The sequence below is a fragment of the Amblyomma mixtum genome, chromosome 7 (genome assembly GCF_055824585.1).
Source record: "Amblyomma mixtum isolate Tamu chromosome 7, ASM5582458v1, whole genome shotgun sequence".
NCBI classification, from domain to species: Eukaryota; Metazoa; Arthropoda; class Arachnida; order Ixodida; family Ixodidae; genus Amblyomma; species Amblyomma mixtum.
This window is the reverse complement of record NC_143018.1, coordinates 6,171,890-6,184,810: the sequence shown is the minus strand read 5'-3', so window position 1 is coordinate 6,184,810 and position 12,921 is coordinate 6,171,890. Positions and strand designations below refer to the sequence as shown.

Below are 12,921 nucleotides of genomic sequence, written 5' to 3'. Positions count from 1 at the left end.
ATAACCTAGTGCTCTCGCGCGGTGTCCAGAGAAGCTTATCTCTTCGCGCGGCCGTGGGCTCGAATACCCGTCGTGGCAATATTTTATTTTGCTCATTTATTCAAGGTCAAGGTTTCAGTGAAGAATCGGGTTTTGCAGCTTTGATCGGGAAGCATAGCTTTCGCTCTAAAATTATGCACAAAACTAAAGTAATATTAAACAGTCCTGGAAGAGAACAGCGGTTTATGACAGATAGCCAGGCGTTAGGAGCGATAAGGGAATACGTCTGCTTAGGGCAAGTAGTGACCGCTCATCCGGATCACGATAGCGAAATAACTAGAAGAATAAGAATAAGGTGGAGCGCATTGGCCGGTTCTCTCAGATCATGAATGCCAGTTTACCAATATCCCTCAAGAGAGAAGTATATAAGGGCTTTGTCTTACCGGTACTCGCCTATGGGGAACAAACATGGAGGCTAACGAAAAGGGTTCAGCATAAATTGAGGACAACGCAGTGAGCTATGGAAAAGAGAATGATGGCTGTAACATTAAGAGACATTTAGAGAGCAGATTGGGCAGGGAACAAACGCATGTTAATGGCATCCATGTCGAAATTAAGAAGACGAAATGGGCTTGTGCTGGGAATATAATGAGAAGGCAGGATGACCGATGGTCCTCAAGTGTAACTTACTGGATTCCAAAAGAAGGCAAGCGCGGCGGGAGGCGGCAGAAAGATAGAAAGGTTGCGTGGATAAGGCCGCAGCGGTTGGCAAAGGACAAGGTTAATGGACAGACATGGGAGAGGCCTTTGCCCTGCAGTGGGTGTAGTCAGGCTGATGATGTTCAGGCACAATCGTGAAGAAATTAAATATTCGTCAGGAGCTTTTATTTCATCCGCTCTTAATTATATTAATCCTATCAGTAGGTGTCCACAAAGGAAAATAAAATACAATTTGTGTTCCATAAAGTGTCTAATGTGCAATGGAGTTATTAACGTCCCTGGCTATAAAGTGGGCGGAAAGGTAAACCATGACCTGTGTCTCTCTCGTTTATGTTTGATTCCTGCGTTTCGGTGAAAGATTACTTATAGAACGACAGAATAAAAAAGATGGTAATGATGAAGATAGCGACTTTCGGCAATTTAAGTGCAAAGGGAACGGTGTTAGACTCTCTCAGTGTAAATCTACCTCTAAGCTGTCACTTCCAAACTCGAGCTTCCGTTTCCACAGGCGTTTGAGATTTTATGTGAGATCTCAGGTGACTGGGTATCTAATAGCCGGGCGGCAAAATTGGCTGCGGTACAGCATCGGAGAATATAAACAATATATATAAGGTTGGGGAAAAACATATATTCTGCAACCGTGAGAGGGGCTACCGACGGCAAACATATCAGGAAGATGGGGCTTTGGTCTTCGCGTTCTAGGGACGCCATGGCGGTGAGTGTCATGCGGCCGCGAGTTCCCAGGCGCGGATCTGAATGCAGGCGCCATACAGATCAGTTAGCTACGCTGGAACATGACCTACACCCGAGACGGAATCCCTTCCGCTGTTATCCACAGGGGAGGGACCGGAGGAAAAGTAAGAGAAACAGAGTGAGAATTAAGTGACTTCATTCAATATTTCTTTCTTTCTTCTTTCGTTGGGTTGAACGGGCCTGTTTACGGGGTTCGACGTATAGGCCATGGGGGACGCGTAGTGAATGGCTCCGGATCAATTTAGGCCACTTGGCGTTCGTCAAAGCGCATTGACGTTACACAAGCACACGGGAGCTCTTGTATTTTGCCGTCGTCAAAATACGGCCGTCGCTGTCGGCATCGAACCCGCGACCTTGCGATCAGCAGCCGAACGCCAAAGCTACTGCTGAGCCACCACGGTGGTTGGACCACAATCTCCACCTGTAAGGTATAGCCTTTGTCAAAAGTAACCAGGCTGCATGGTTTGCTTCTCATTTGTATAGGTGAGCCTTTACGGCTTGCCTAAAGATCGAAAAGTTCTTTGAAGGTGACAGAGGTTCTCCTTACCATACAGAGATTTAGAGCTTGAGGGCTGGCATAGTAGTTTAAATATACGACTGAGAAGCAAAACCATGCAACCTGGTTACTTTTGACAAAGACTAATGTGATTCAGGGTGTGTTTTGTTGGCGGGTGTCTGTGGCGCCTAACAGCTTAAAAAAGACAGAAAGGACGGAGAGCACACCACAAATGTTACTTGCGACAGAAGCAGACTGCACTGTATAAAGAAAGAGAAAGCGGAAAGCAGAAACACAGAAACGCAGAAGCAGGCTCATGCAGCTTAATGTTTCAAAGCGCAAGTATCTGCGTGTTTCTCGAAAGCAGCAAAACGTCAGCTACCCGTACTCAATAAATTCAACAGCTTAGTTTAAGAGCGTACGTTGTTGGGCTAGCCGGTCAATCATGCTAAATGAAAGGGGCTACTGCGCACAAAAAGACACGGACAGAGACACTAAACTGCGTTTGTTGTGTTACCTTCTTGTCCGTGTCTTTTTGTGCGCAGTACCCCCTTTCATTTCCCAAATTCAACAGCTCTCTCTGAAACCGTGTTCTATCGTTACCTCGGCGTCACTATCAACAGCAAACTAACCTGGTCAGACCACATTCAAAAACTTAGTGCAGACGCTTCCAAATCACTCGGTTTCATCAGAAGTTCCCTATCCTCTTCCCCTCCTTTCGTTCGAAAACTCGACTTTGAAACTTTCATCCGTACCAAACTCGAATACGCATCGGCAATCTGGAGCCCCGATCAAGTATATCTAATTAATACTTCGGAATCCATTCAGAATCGTACCGCCCGTTTCATCCCATCCCAGTACGACAATCGCCTCAGCATAACTGGTATCAAAGCCTCTCTTGGCCTTCAGCCACTGGAAATCTGACGAAAAATGGCACAACTTTGTTTGTTTCATAAACTGTACCATCATTTTCCTCATCGACCGAACGCTGTCTCTCAGCCGCCGCTACGAACTTCTCGCCGCCATTTTAATTCAATGAGTGTTCAGCGTCTGTATGGTCACACTGATGCTTTCAACGGGTCCTTTTTTCCCAGCATAATTGCAGCATGGAAGAATGAACTACCCGAATAAATAGCCTCCGAGCAAGACGCTTTTAAATTTAGGACTAAACTTGCTGCCCATCTCAACAAATAACTACATCTGTTTGATTTTTGCGTGATTTGCTGTTCTTTAGCGTTTATGTGATCGTGGTCCATGTTGCGTTTTTTTTATAATGTTGTACTTATGCTGCTTATAGTCTGTTTGGGAGTTCTTGAATTTTGCTTTGTTACAATTGTAGGGGTGCGTTTATTAGGCGTCCTCAAGAGACCGAACCGCCGTGCAGGGTCTGGCAGCGTAGACGGGCGTAGCCAGCACCAAGAGAGCGGGGGGCAACTTCGTCGTCGTCAGGTGCAGCGTAGTGTCGGCGCATGGCGGTAGCGGAACCTGTCACAGTTGGCACACTACAGTTTCCCCCGGGTGAAAAGGAGCCAGCCTGGCGTCTTAAGGGGAAGGAAGAACAGAGGGGCCGTAGTACGGCTTCAGTCGGTTCACGTGGACGGTTTCGCGGCCACGGCGACGCAAGTCCGCAGCGGGTGCAACGGGCTCAACAATATAATTGACCGGAGAGGTTTGCTGGAGAACCCGGTAGGGACCATGATACCGATGCAGCAGTTTCCGCGAAAGGCCGGGAGTTGTGGGAGGCACCCAGAGCCACACAAGGGAGTCGGCAGGGTAGGAGGTAGAGACCGCGGAAGTGTCGCGGTCATGTTTTTGCTGCCACTGGGTCTGTGTGGTAAACGAGCGAGCAAGCTGACGGCATTCTTCGGCGTACCTGACAGCGTCGGAGAGTGGCGTGGACTCGGAAATGTCGGGCCGGTAGCGAAGAAGAGTATCCATCGTGCAGGGGTGCTCGCGGCCGTACAGAAGAAAAAAGGGAGAGAATCCGGTGGTGGTTTGTGTCGCAGTGTTATATGCGTAGGTGACGAAGGGAAGAACTTGGTCCCAGTTGGAGTGGTTGGCGTCGACGTACATGGACAGCATGTCACTGAGGGTTCGGTTGAAACGCTCGGTCAGGACGTTGGTCTGAGGGTGGTAAGACGAAGCGGTTCGATGGATAATGCGGCATCCTTGAGGAGGGCCTCAAGAGCGTCAGACAGGAATACGCGTCCACGGTCGCTGAGCAGTTCTTGAGGAGCACCATGGCGAAGAATCAGGTTCTTTAGAAGAAAGGAAGCCACGTCGCGGGCGGACGCAGATGGTAATGGAGACGTTTCAGCTTAACGTGTGAGATGATCCACGGCCACGATAATCCAGCGGTGACCAGCGGGAGTGGGAGGGAGGGGGCCGTAGAGGTCTATGCCAACGCGGTCAAACGGGCGGGCAGGACAGGGTAACGGCTGCAGTGGAGCAGGCGAGGTGTGAGGCGGACATTTACGCCGTTGAAAGGATGGGCAAGATCGCACAAAGTGGCGAACAAAGCGGTACATGCCACGCCAGTAGAATCGGAGACGCAGACGTGTGTAGGTTTCCAACACGCCGCCGTGGGCACACTGTGGGTCCGCATGAAAAGTGGTGCAAATATCGGTGCGTAGATGGCGGGGGATCACTAGGAGCCATTTGCGTCCGTCGAATAGGTAATTGCGAAGGTAGTGGAGACCGTCCCGAATAGAAAAGTGATGGGCTTGACGTAAGAGGGAACGGGACGAACTACACAATCTATGGTATTCTTGTAATGTTATTGTATTACTGTATTGTAGTGCCTGTTCTCGTTTTTCTATTAATGACCATTAATACATACATGTATATTATCAATCTCCCCCCCTCCTTGTAATACCCCACTCAGGGGCCTTTGATGAATAATAAATGATGATGATGATAATGACAATAAAGCGAAAAGCAGAAAAACCTTTCGCGAACAGCCTGCCCCGTGGCTAATACCTCTGTCACGCGCGTACATTCAAATGCCTTCGAGATCCCCACTTGCTGTAGAACTGAAAAGAGTTGGGCCGCTGCTGCATGACCAACTTGATCGGCGTCGAAGGTTTCTGTCACCTCACTACAATGTGTTGTGGGGACATCGTCGCCGCCGATACTTTTCCGGGCATGCTAACAATGGCCAGCAATCAGCTTCCATGTTCAACCTCAAAAGGTTAATCAAAGCACGTTTATTTGTAGCAGTATTGTTAATCACTCTTGAAATGAACTTCGTTTTCTAGGAAAAGCTCTATTAACATTCATGCACTTCGGGGAAAGCTGGCGTTGGTTATTTTCGTATCACTGGCAGCAATGGTATATTTGCTGCAGCGTTTTGTAGCCCGGCCTGTCTTTTGTTCCGCAATATAGGCTGCGTATTTTAACGATTTTCAGAGATGGTACTGCATTGATTTTATTGCCCAGCGTGTCGCTGTGCGTGCCCCGCGTCCGAGAGTAGGCAGCGCCCGCTCGAAGGCCCTCGAGGTCTCTATAAGAGTTCCATGATACTGCATTGACAAGATAGACAGTGGACTCGATGGCCGTCGGAGCCGCCCGTATAGCGGCGCTTTCTTGGCCTTTGAGTCGATAGACAATTGGTTTGATGGCCTTAGAAATTACCATGAGACAGCAGTATTAAATTCAAGGCTCACCATCACGCAGCAAAACCTGGAGGCATGCTCGACCACTTCTTTCCAGCGTACTTTTCGATACAGGATAGCGAGCTAGCATTTCTAGTTCCCGAACGAGTTAAAAAAAAGCCGTCCACTGAGGAGTGACCTTCAAGCGCTGAGAACATCTTGCGCTTCGTTGTTCATGCCACGCAGGCTTTTTAAAAGGTCTATTCTCGCAATAGTCCGTGCCTTTCTTCATGTCATCATCTGTATACTCAGTGGGCTGTCTTATATCTTTTAACTCTCCTCTATCTGCATGTGGTAGCGGTGGTGGCTCGGTTGAGGCAGTTGGCAGGCCCGTGCAATTTCCTTTCATCCTTCTCTCAGTCGCAACAACAGCAACAACATGGCCGGTTATGTTTCTTCAGCCAGCGTCCGCTTCGGCGGACGCAATTGTTGCGTCTTTTCTCTCTTTCCTCTTACCTTTTCACTCTCTTCTATCTGCACGTGGCAGCGGGGTTGGCTCGGCTTGAGCCAGTCGGCAGGCCCGTGCACTTTCTTTTTCATCCTTCTCTCAGTCGCAACAACTGCAACAACTACTATGAACTAACCTGCGCAAGAAGCCGCGATCTGGTCGCCTCGTGGACCGACCAGGGTTCACTGGATCAGCGTTAATCTCAGCTAACAAGTTCGTCCATATGAAAGCAGAGTGAATAACTCGGCGCCTAATCGAAGCGTGCAGGTAAATCACTCAGCTGGAGCGCGTTGCTTAAGACGATCGAACGCCGTCTGAAAAGTCTTAATTAAGGCGGGACGCCGCCGGCTGCTGGCGCCGATGAGCAATGCTCTTAACGAACGCACGCCTGGAGCACTTATTAGGCGCTCAAATGCGGCGGAAAACTGTCTTCTCTCGTTGAACACGGTGTGTCCTGACTCTATACTTGGCTGCGCAATCCAGGGCTGCGAAATATTGCGCCAAGTTAGTGGAACACACCCTCCCTTCACCCTCACCCTTACTCACCCTCCGCTGACAGGCTGCGTTGTTCTGACGCAGGGAGCAAATAAAGACTCCTTCTTAGGCACCGATTTGAGCTTCCCCGCTGGCACGGATGTTTCAGGCAACTTATTACGTAGTCAGTAATGCTGAAGCGCAGCCTATTATTAGTTCGGTAACAGTTTGATTGGACCTGCTAAGCGAGCTAGGGAAGCGAACTTAACTCGCAGTCAAGGAAGGAAGGAGAACAGTTCATTATCGATGGTATTTAGTTTTTTTGGTATAAGGGCTGAGAGACGAGGAAGCCATTGCGACACAGTTGAGAGCTGCGGCGGCCGCCCAGTTTGCTAGTGAATACTTTCGAAAGTAGCTTGACTGCGACGTCTGGCGGCCAAAATTCCTGATGCTGAGGCTATGGTTACAACGAAATGTAACAGGCAGAGCCTGGAACTCGATGCACCCTGAGAATGCGGCGAGTATGAAGCTTCTGAAATTTACAACTGCGACTTCTGTGGGACTATAAAGTTACTATAAGCGAATGCAGAGATATTAGTTTTTATGACATTTAACGGACCCAGTCATCCGACCCAGTTGACTGTGTGCTGATGGCAGCGGTGCTACGAACACAAGCCTGTGTGCCCCCTTCGTCATGAGTTTTGAGTAGACTGCGCTGCCACTGAGCAAGTGGCTTGCGATACATCGGCCAGTGTTGTTATTGGGAAAGCACAGAGGTGACACGAAACAGCGCCTCAGAGTCCGAGACAACCGCTACAAAGTAAATAAAGCAGGTCTCATTTACCTCTGCGTTCAATGCCGGTAGGCAGGCTTGCAGTAGTGCCAACCATTCAAAATGAAGAACATCCGTGGACGTGTATTGCGCTGCTGCCAAGCATTGCGGCAGGAAATTGGCGAGTAATGTGGAGAGGTGGGGACGCGCCGAATATAATGGTATCAGCTGGTGATGCAGATTAACTCGAGAAGCATGGTAAGCATGCACTGAATTTCCAGAAGTAAATGAATACACAGCTGTGTGTTACATCCGACAGAAGGGTATCAATAATGCGCCATATCAGGAACACGACTGAGCAGCCTCTCAGACTTTTGACGTCACGTGGTAGCCGCGAAAGGCGAGTGAAATGCAAAAGCAAAAATACATTTGGTCCTCCGTAATCCAAAAATAATGCACGGATATCGGTCACTTCTGCGCCAGATTAGAAGCTCTGGAATCATCTTTTGAAAACTCGCATTTCCTTCTTTTTGTTCGCAGGCGTGGCGCTGCTGTGCTGTTGCCAGTGGGACGGGGGCACGTGCTGGGCCGCCTCCACGGCTCCGTCGCGGGCGTCGCGCCCTGGCTCTTCGAACAACGGTGGCGGCTCGTGCCAGAACAAGGAGGTGACCGAGTGCGTGGGCAAGCTGGACCTGCTGTCGCAGAACAAGAGCCTCGCCTTCGCCACCTCCGAGGCAGAGCTGAAGCGCATCTGCGAGTCAGTACTGCGTCGGCGCCTTTCAAACAGCCCCGCTGCGTGTGGTGCATTAGGCCGCTTTCATCCACAGATGCTTCCTTGGACCACTGCCGCCGCAGTGCGCCAATCTGCAGTTTTGCAGAAGCAACTGCACTACAGGAGCCCTCTCTAAGCCTAGAGCTTCAACTGCCACCCGTTGGCGTCGCATGTTGTAACGCCTGTTTGTGTGTCGCCTGTGCCATGTGACCACGCTAGAGGGAGCATCCGTGAAGGTGTCATTTGTGGTCATGGTATTCCGGGTTGATCTTAAAGTAGGTGACCTCACTGAAGATAGGGAAATGGGCGGCAATACTGATACCGGGGACACATTTCCGCCCCAGCGACGGAACACTGTACAGGTGTTTTTTCGTCAGGCCCCGAATGACAACTACAGTGTATGCTTAAGCGACAAAGTTAATGGCATATATTTTATATGCAGAGTGGTGACTGACTTGTGAAGGAAAACATACTAATGACAAACTGATACGCGAAACTTCTTTTTCTTCTTTCGCTGGAACAAAATAAACCGTTTCTTATTTAGTTTAACTTTTTAACTCTAAAGTTGAACCATACTCAACATGCCTCATCACGTGTTCTAAATGAATAACAGCGCCTTCAATCCCCCCTCCCTATCGAATATGATCATGTCGGTAGAGTGTTTGCACAGATGCACAGCGGCAGTAATCATGCATGGCTGCCACCGAAACGTTGCACCGAGAATAGGGTGAAGCCAATCCACTGTTGCCCCTTATTGCGAGAAAGGCACGAGCCTGAAAAACCCTGCAGTGTATACGACAGGCCGCAAGCGACACACAAACGACTTACGATGACGAAATAGATTTTCTGCGTGCTTTCCACAGGACTTTCTCTACTCTTAGTGTCCCCTTGAAATTTTTTCTTTCAGCGGGCATCTGCTGATCTTTTGTGCTATTTCGCAACTCATTTATTCTGTCGACGACAAGGGCTTTCTGCAAAGTTGGTTCGCACTTATCTACACCAAGCTACCAATCCCGAGCTCTTTAGACTCCTTGTCGACTGCTGTGATGAATGATGGTGAACAGCCTCTTCTGATACTTGATTCTAAAGACGGTGCAAAAGAGACAAAGACAACGAAGGCACGAAAAAAAAAAAAAAAAACGCCTGTCCCGTTATTTTTTTGCTCCTTCCTGGTCCTTGTCTCCTTTGCGCCGTCTTAAGAATCAACCTTAGTTTCTGTTTTACTTAACTTCGTTTATTTGCATTTCTATAGCCTCAAGCACGAAAAGAGGACCGTTCCAGACAGCAGCAGACAATTTTAGCGGAATGTTCACTGTGCCCGCAATGAAGCTCGGTAATAACTTACAGAGCGCAAAAAGTTACTTTTCTAAGGAGCACTTTGTTGTTACTAAGTTATTCTTCGATATGCTAGCCCTGAAAGGAGAGTTAATCAGCTCGCTCCTTGCTTCGTGGTTCACTGACCTCGCAGCCACCTGACGAGCGCCATGGACTGCGTGAACGCGTTCACTCACCGCTGCTTCAACGAGAAGCAGCGGGAGATCTACAAGCGGCTCACCAGCGGTGCGGCGCAGCTCATCGAGGACTTCTGCCGTGAAGGGTCCCGGTTCAGGCTCAGTGAGTGGCCCGTTCTTCTTTAACCACATTGTTGCCTGACACGCTTCGTCACACAAGGGCGGCGCAGTGCAAAAGTTATTTAATAATACAAAAGAAGGAACAGCACTAGAAACTCACAGAAGGTGCACTATACAGATTAGCTCTACGGGTTCATAGAAAGACAAGAAACGGAGCTCTGCAGGGGAATGTGGGTTGGTCGTCCTTTGAGGCACGGGAAGCGCGAATCAAAATATCGCTCCAGGAGAGACTCAGAAGGATAGAAGCAGTCCCGTATTTTCCTCCATCGATCCATAGTCTGCGATCTATTGGCTCTCAACAAATTGACTATCAGGGAGCTGACATCACTGATTGGTTGTCGAATCGCGGTCTGTGGCAGACAGGTGTGAAATGGCTATCTGTGAACATCTGACAGAAACACACGAAGGATTTTTCGCAATTTCTGAGGCGACCTTCTTGAAAACGAGCTGAAACATGGGTTCATAGGATGATGCTTTTGTCGCATCATCCTTTGGAACACTTTGCATGTTTTTCATTCCTTTTTGTGTTTGTGTGTGGTGTGTGCAGCCTACCTGAAGCATTCCAAGTGCTACAAGGAGCTGCAGGACGACTACAACCAGTGCGCCTCTGTGTACATGGCTCAGCGGGCCGAGATTCAGGGACAGGCGCTGAGCGCCCAGGAAAGGATACGACACTCGTGCTGGTACGCTTTTAGTTACATTTATAGGCGTTTGCACGAAACTTAACGATGGTCTCTTTGGGTATAGCCCTGGATCAAAACAGAGGAAAAGAGCATCCAGGGAGGCATAAGTGGGCAGATGGTATCACCAAGGAGGATGGCTCGGATTGCTGAGGACAGAGATCACTGGTGGAGGCCGTTGTTCTGCAGCGTACTTGGCCCGGCTGATCGTGACGATAAAATACATTCTGCCAAAACACGTGGTTATCGAATTGCGTTTGCTGAAAATGTTTGAGCTTTCGAAGGATCGTCTGCAAAAACGTCTACGGTTTCTTCCTCGTCTAGTGGGATTGTAGCTAGAGCCTAATGAAGAAGTTTTAGGCTGAAGCAGGGGTACGGTGAAGCTTTTCCTGCAAACTACCTATGTGCAGCACATTGCCATTACTGCTGTGATTTGAATCGCGCGTAAAAGGCACACGGCTTCTGCATTTTGCTAGCAAAACCATGGGCATGACTCGTCATGCCGGTCACTGAGTGCTTGTCCTTTTGCAGGCCTGTAGTCGACGAGACTATACCCAACAAAGTGAAGCTTTTCGATACAGAGTGTAACATACAAGTATGCGCAGAACCGGTACTCTGGGCGCTGTATATAAGTGTCATTGTGAGCACAGACTTGGGGAACCGCCAGCATGCGCGCGCACAAGCGTACGACTATTGTGTGCGCTTGTGTGTATCCTCACTTGTGGCCCACGGTATTCCGTGCAGCCAAATGGACGGCTACAAGCAGTGTGCCAAGACGGCTGTGCTCCTGCGCTGTGACGTGGAAGCGGCCGAGCTCGCGGAGGACATCATCGTCAAGGCTGGCGGCTACCTCGTGTCCACGCACTGCTCGGGCTACCGCATCGACGAGCCCGCCTGCAGCGGCTGCGCACCGAAGCCAGCCTTGGTTTTGCCGCTGATTCTGGCGCTGGCGGCTTGGCTAAGCCTCTTCTCCAGAGTGCCGTAGCTGCCGTTCGAGCTTCGTTGATACCCCGTGAAGCGCAAGGGATTACGTGTGTCTCAGCTTCGCTGGACGGGAGCTCCGAAGAGTAAGGGGCAATGTGCCGAGGTGTCTGCGCTTAGGAGTGCCGAACTATCTGCTCTTGGCGCCCGCTGACTTGGGGGCTTTCTTCCGACGATTGCGTCCTCGCCACGTAGTTGCCCACCGGACCAGACATCATGCTGCGGGCACACGAGCCTTGGAAACGACGCAATAGACTCTGCAAAGTGTTCTCCGGAGGAAAGTACAGCGATGAGATTTGCCATGGCGTCGGAATATTTCAGCCTTGAAGCACATCGGACCGTGCGCTGTGGACGTCGCTGAAGTGCGCGTTTTTTGTAGCGTTGGCAGTGTAGATGCTGGCGCTGGGAGCCTTTATACAGACTGCTGCTTGCCTAGAGACCACGTTTCATTAGTCATCGCTGTTGTTTATAATATCAGACTGTAGAACGAGCCACCGCCACGTAGCCTCATGCACGTAGGAGGAACCGCGAAAATGCCGTGCTCTAGTAAGGGCACCTTTCATTTGCCGAAAAAAAATGCAGGTCTTGACTTCGCTGTTGAGTTGCTGACACCATAATAGAAAGTTATAACAGTGCAAGAAATTCTGGACATAGAAAATCTACCGGGGAATAGTGCCAGAAATACTGGACATAAAAAATTCACCGGGGGTGGCACATTTACTTGTCTTCCTTACAGGTCGAAAGAAAAAAAAAGGCCCCGAAAATCTGGTGTGCCTACACTATTAGCAAAAATAAGCACAAATGGGATGTAATGACTTGTCTTCCTGCGCACGCACTTAGGGAGGTTCTATATAGTCCATCAAAATCCAGTATCTTGTTTACTCCCATGAAGGTGACAGGCGTATAAGAGTTAAGATTTTCCATCCCGATGACCCCTTTCGGCATTCTGTGGGAGTTTTTTTAAAGTACGATGAGAGAGTTTATGGGTTAGCTGAGGTAGAATATTATTCTAGTTTTTGACTTTTTATGCACAGCTAAGGCAGCGGAGTTTTTTTTTTGTCTTTTTATTTTCTATACAAAGCATAGGAAATATTTTTTTCCTGCATTCGAGCTCAGTAGAAGCCGACAACAGGAGGTGAGTGTTGCTTCTAGTTTGTTGCGACTTAGGACCCTTATTTTCGGTTTTCATTCGATGCATTTCCTTGTCTGTAGCAGTTGGAAAGATGCAGCAAGGTAACGGTATGAAATACGACTTCATTTTGTGACGGACAAATAAATGTTGAATACAATACTAGATTTTCTTTATAATAATCTTTCATTAAAACACCATGAAAATGACAACAAAACATTCAAGAAATAAACTGCTGGATGACTCTATGAAATGTCCACATTTCAGATGGCCAAAAAGGACAGACAGGAAAAAAACAAAACAAGGAAACACTGTGCTTCAACTCTCTATGGACATATTACAAGCAGTCTTAAGAGCCTCGGAGCAGGGGGCCTGGCTGGGCTTGTAATGAGTCTAGATGTTCAAAGCACTCGTGTGGTATTTTTCGCGACTT

General features: G+C 48.8%; 1 protein-coding gene across 1 annotated transcript in view; it reads left to right on the top strand.

Annotated features, from left to right (window-relative positions):
* Nucleotides 1–12,655, top strand: part of LOC149334849 (uncharacterized) — a 223,931-nt gene extending 211,276 nt beyond the window's left edge. Inside the window, exons 2-5 of the mRNA XM_089551478.1 lie at nucleotides 7,836–8,052; nucleotides 9,536–9,681; nucleotides 10,246–10,381; nucleotides 11,123–12,655. Of these exons, the coding sequence (XP_089407604.1) occupies nucleotides 7,836–8,052; nucleotides 9,536–9,681; nucleotides 10,246–10,381; nucleotides 11,123–11,363 (740 nt within the window). The 3' untranslated portion in view covers nucleotides 11,364–12,655. The remainder of the gene's footprint in view (nucleotides 1–7,835; nucleotides 8,053–9,535; nucleotides 9,682–10,245; nucleotides 10,382–11,122) is intronic.
* Nucleotides 12,656–12,921: the final 266 nt, after the last annotated feature.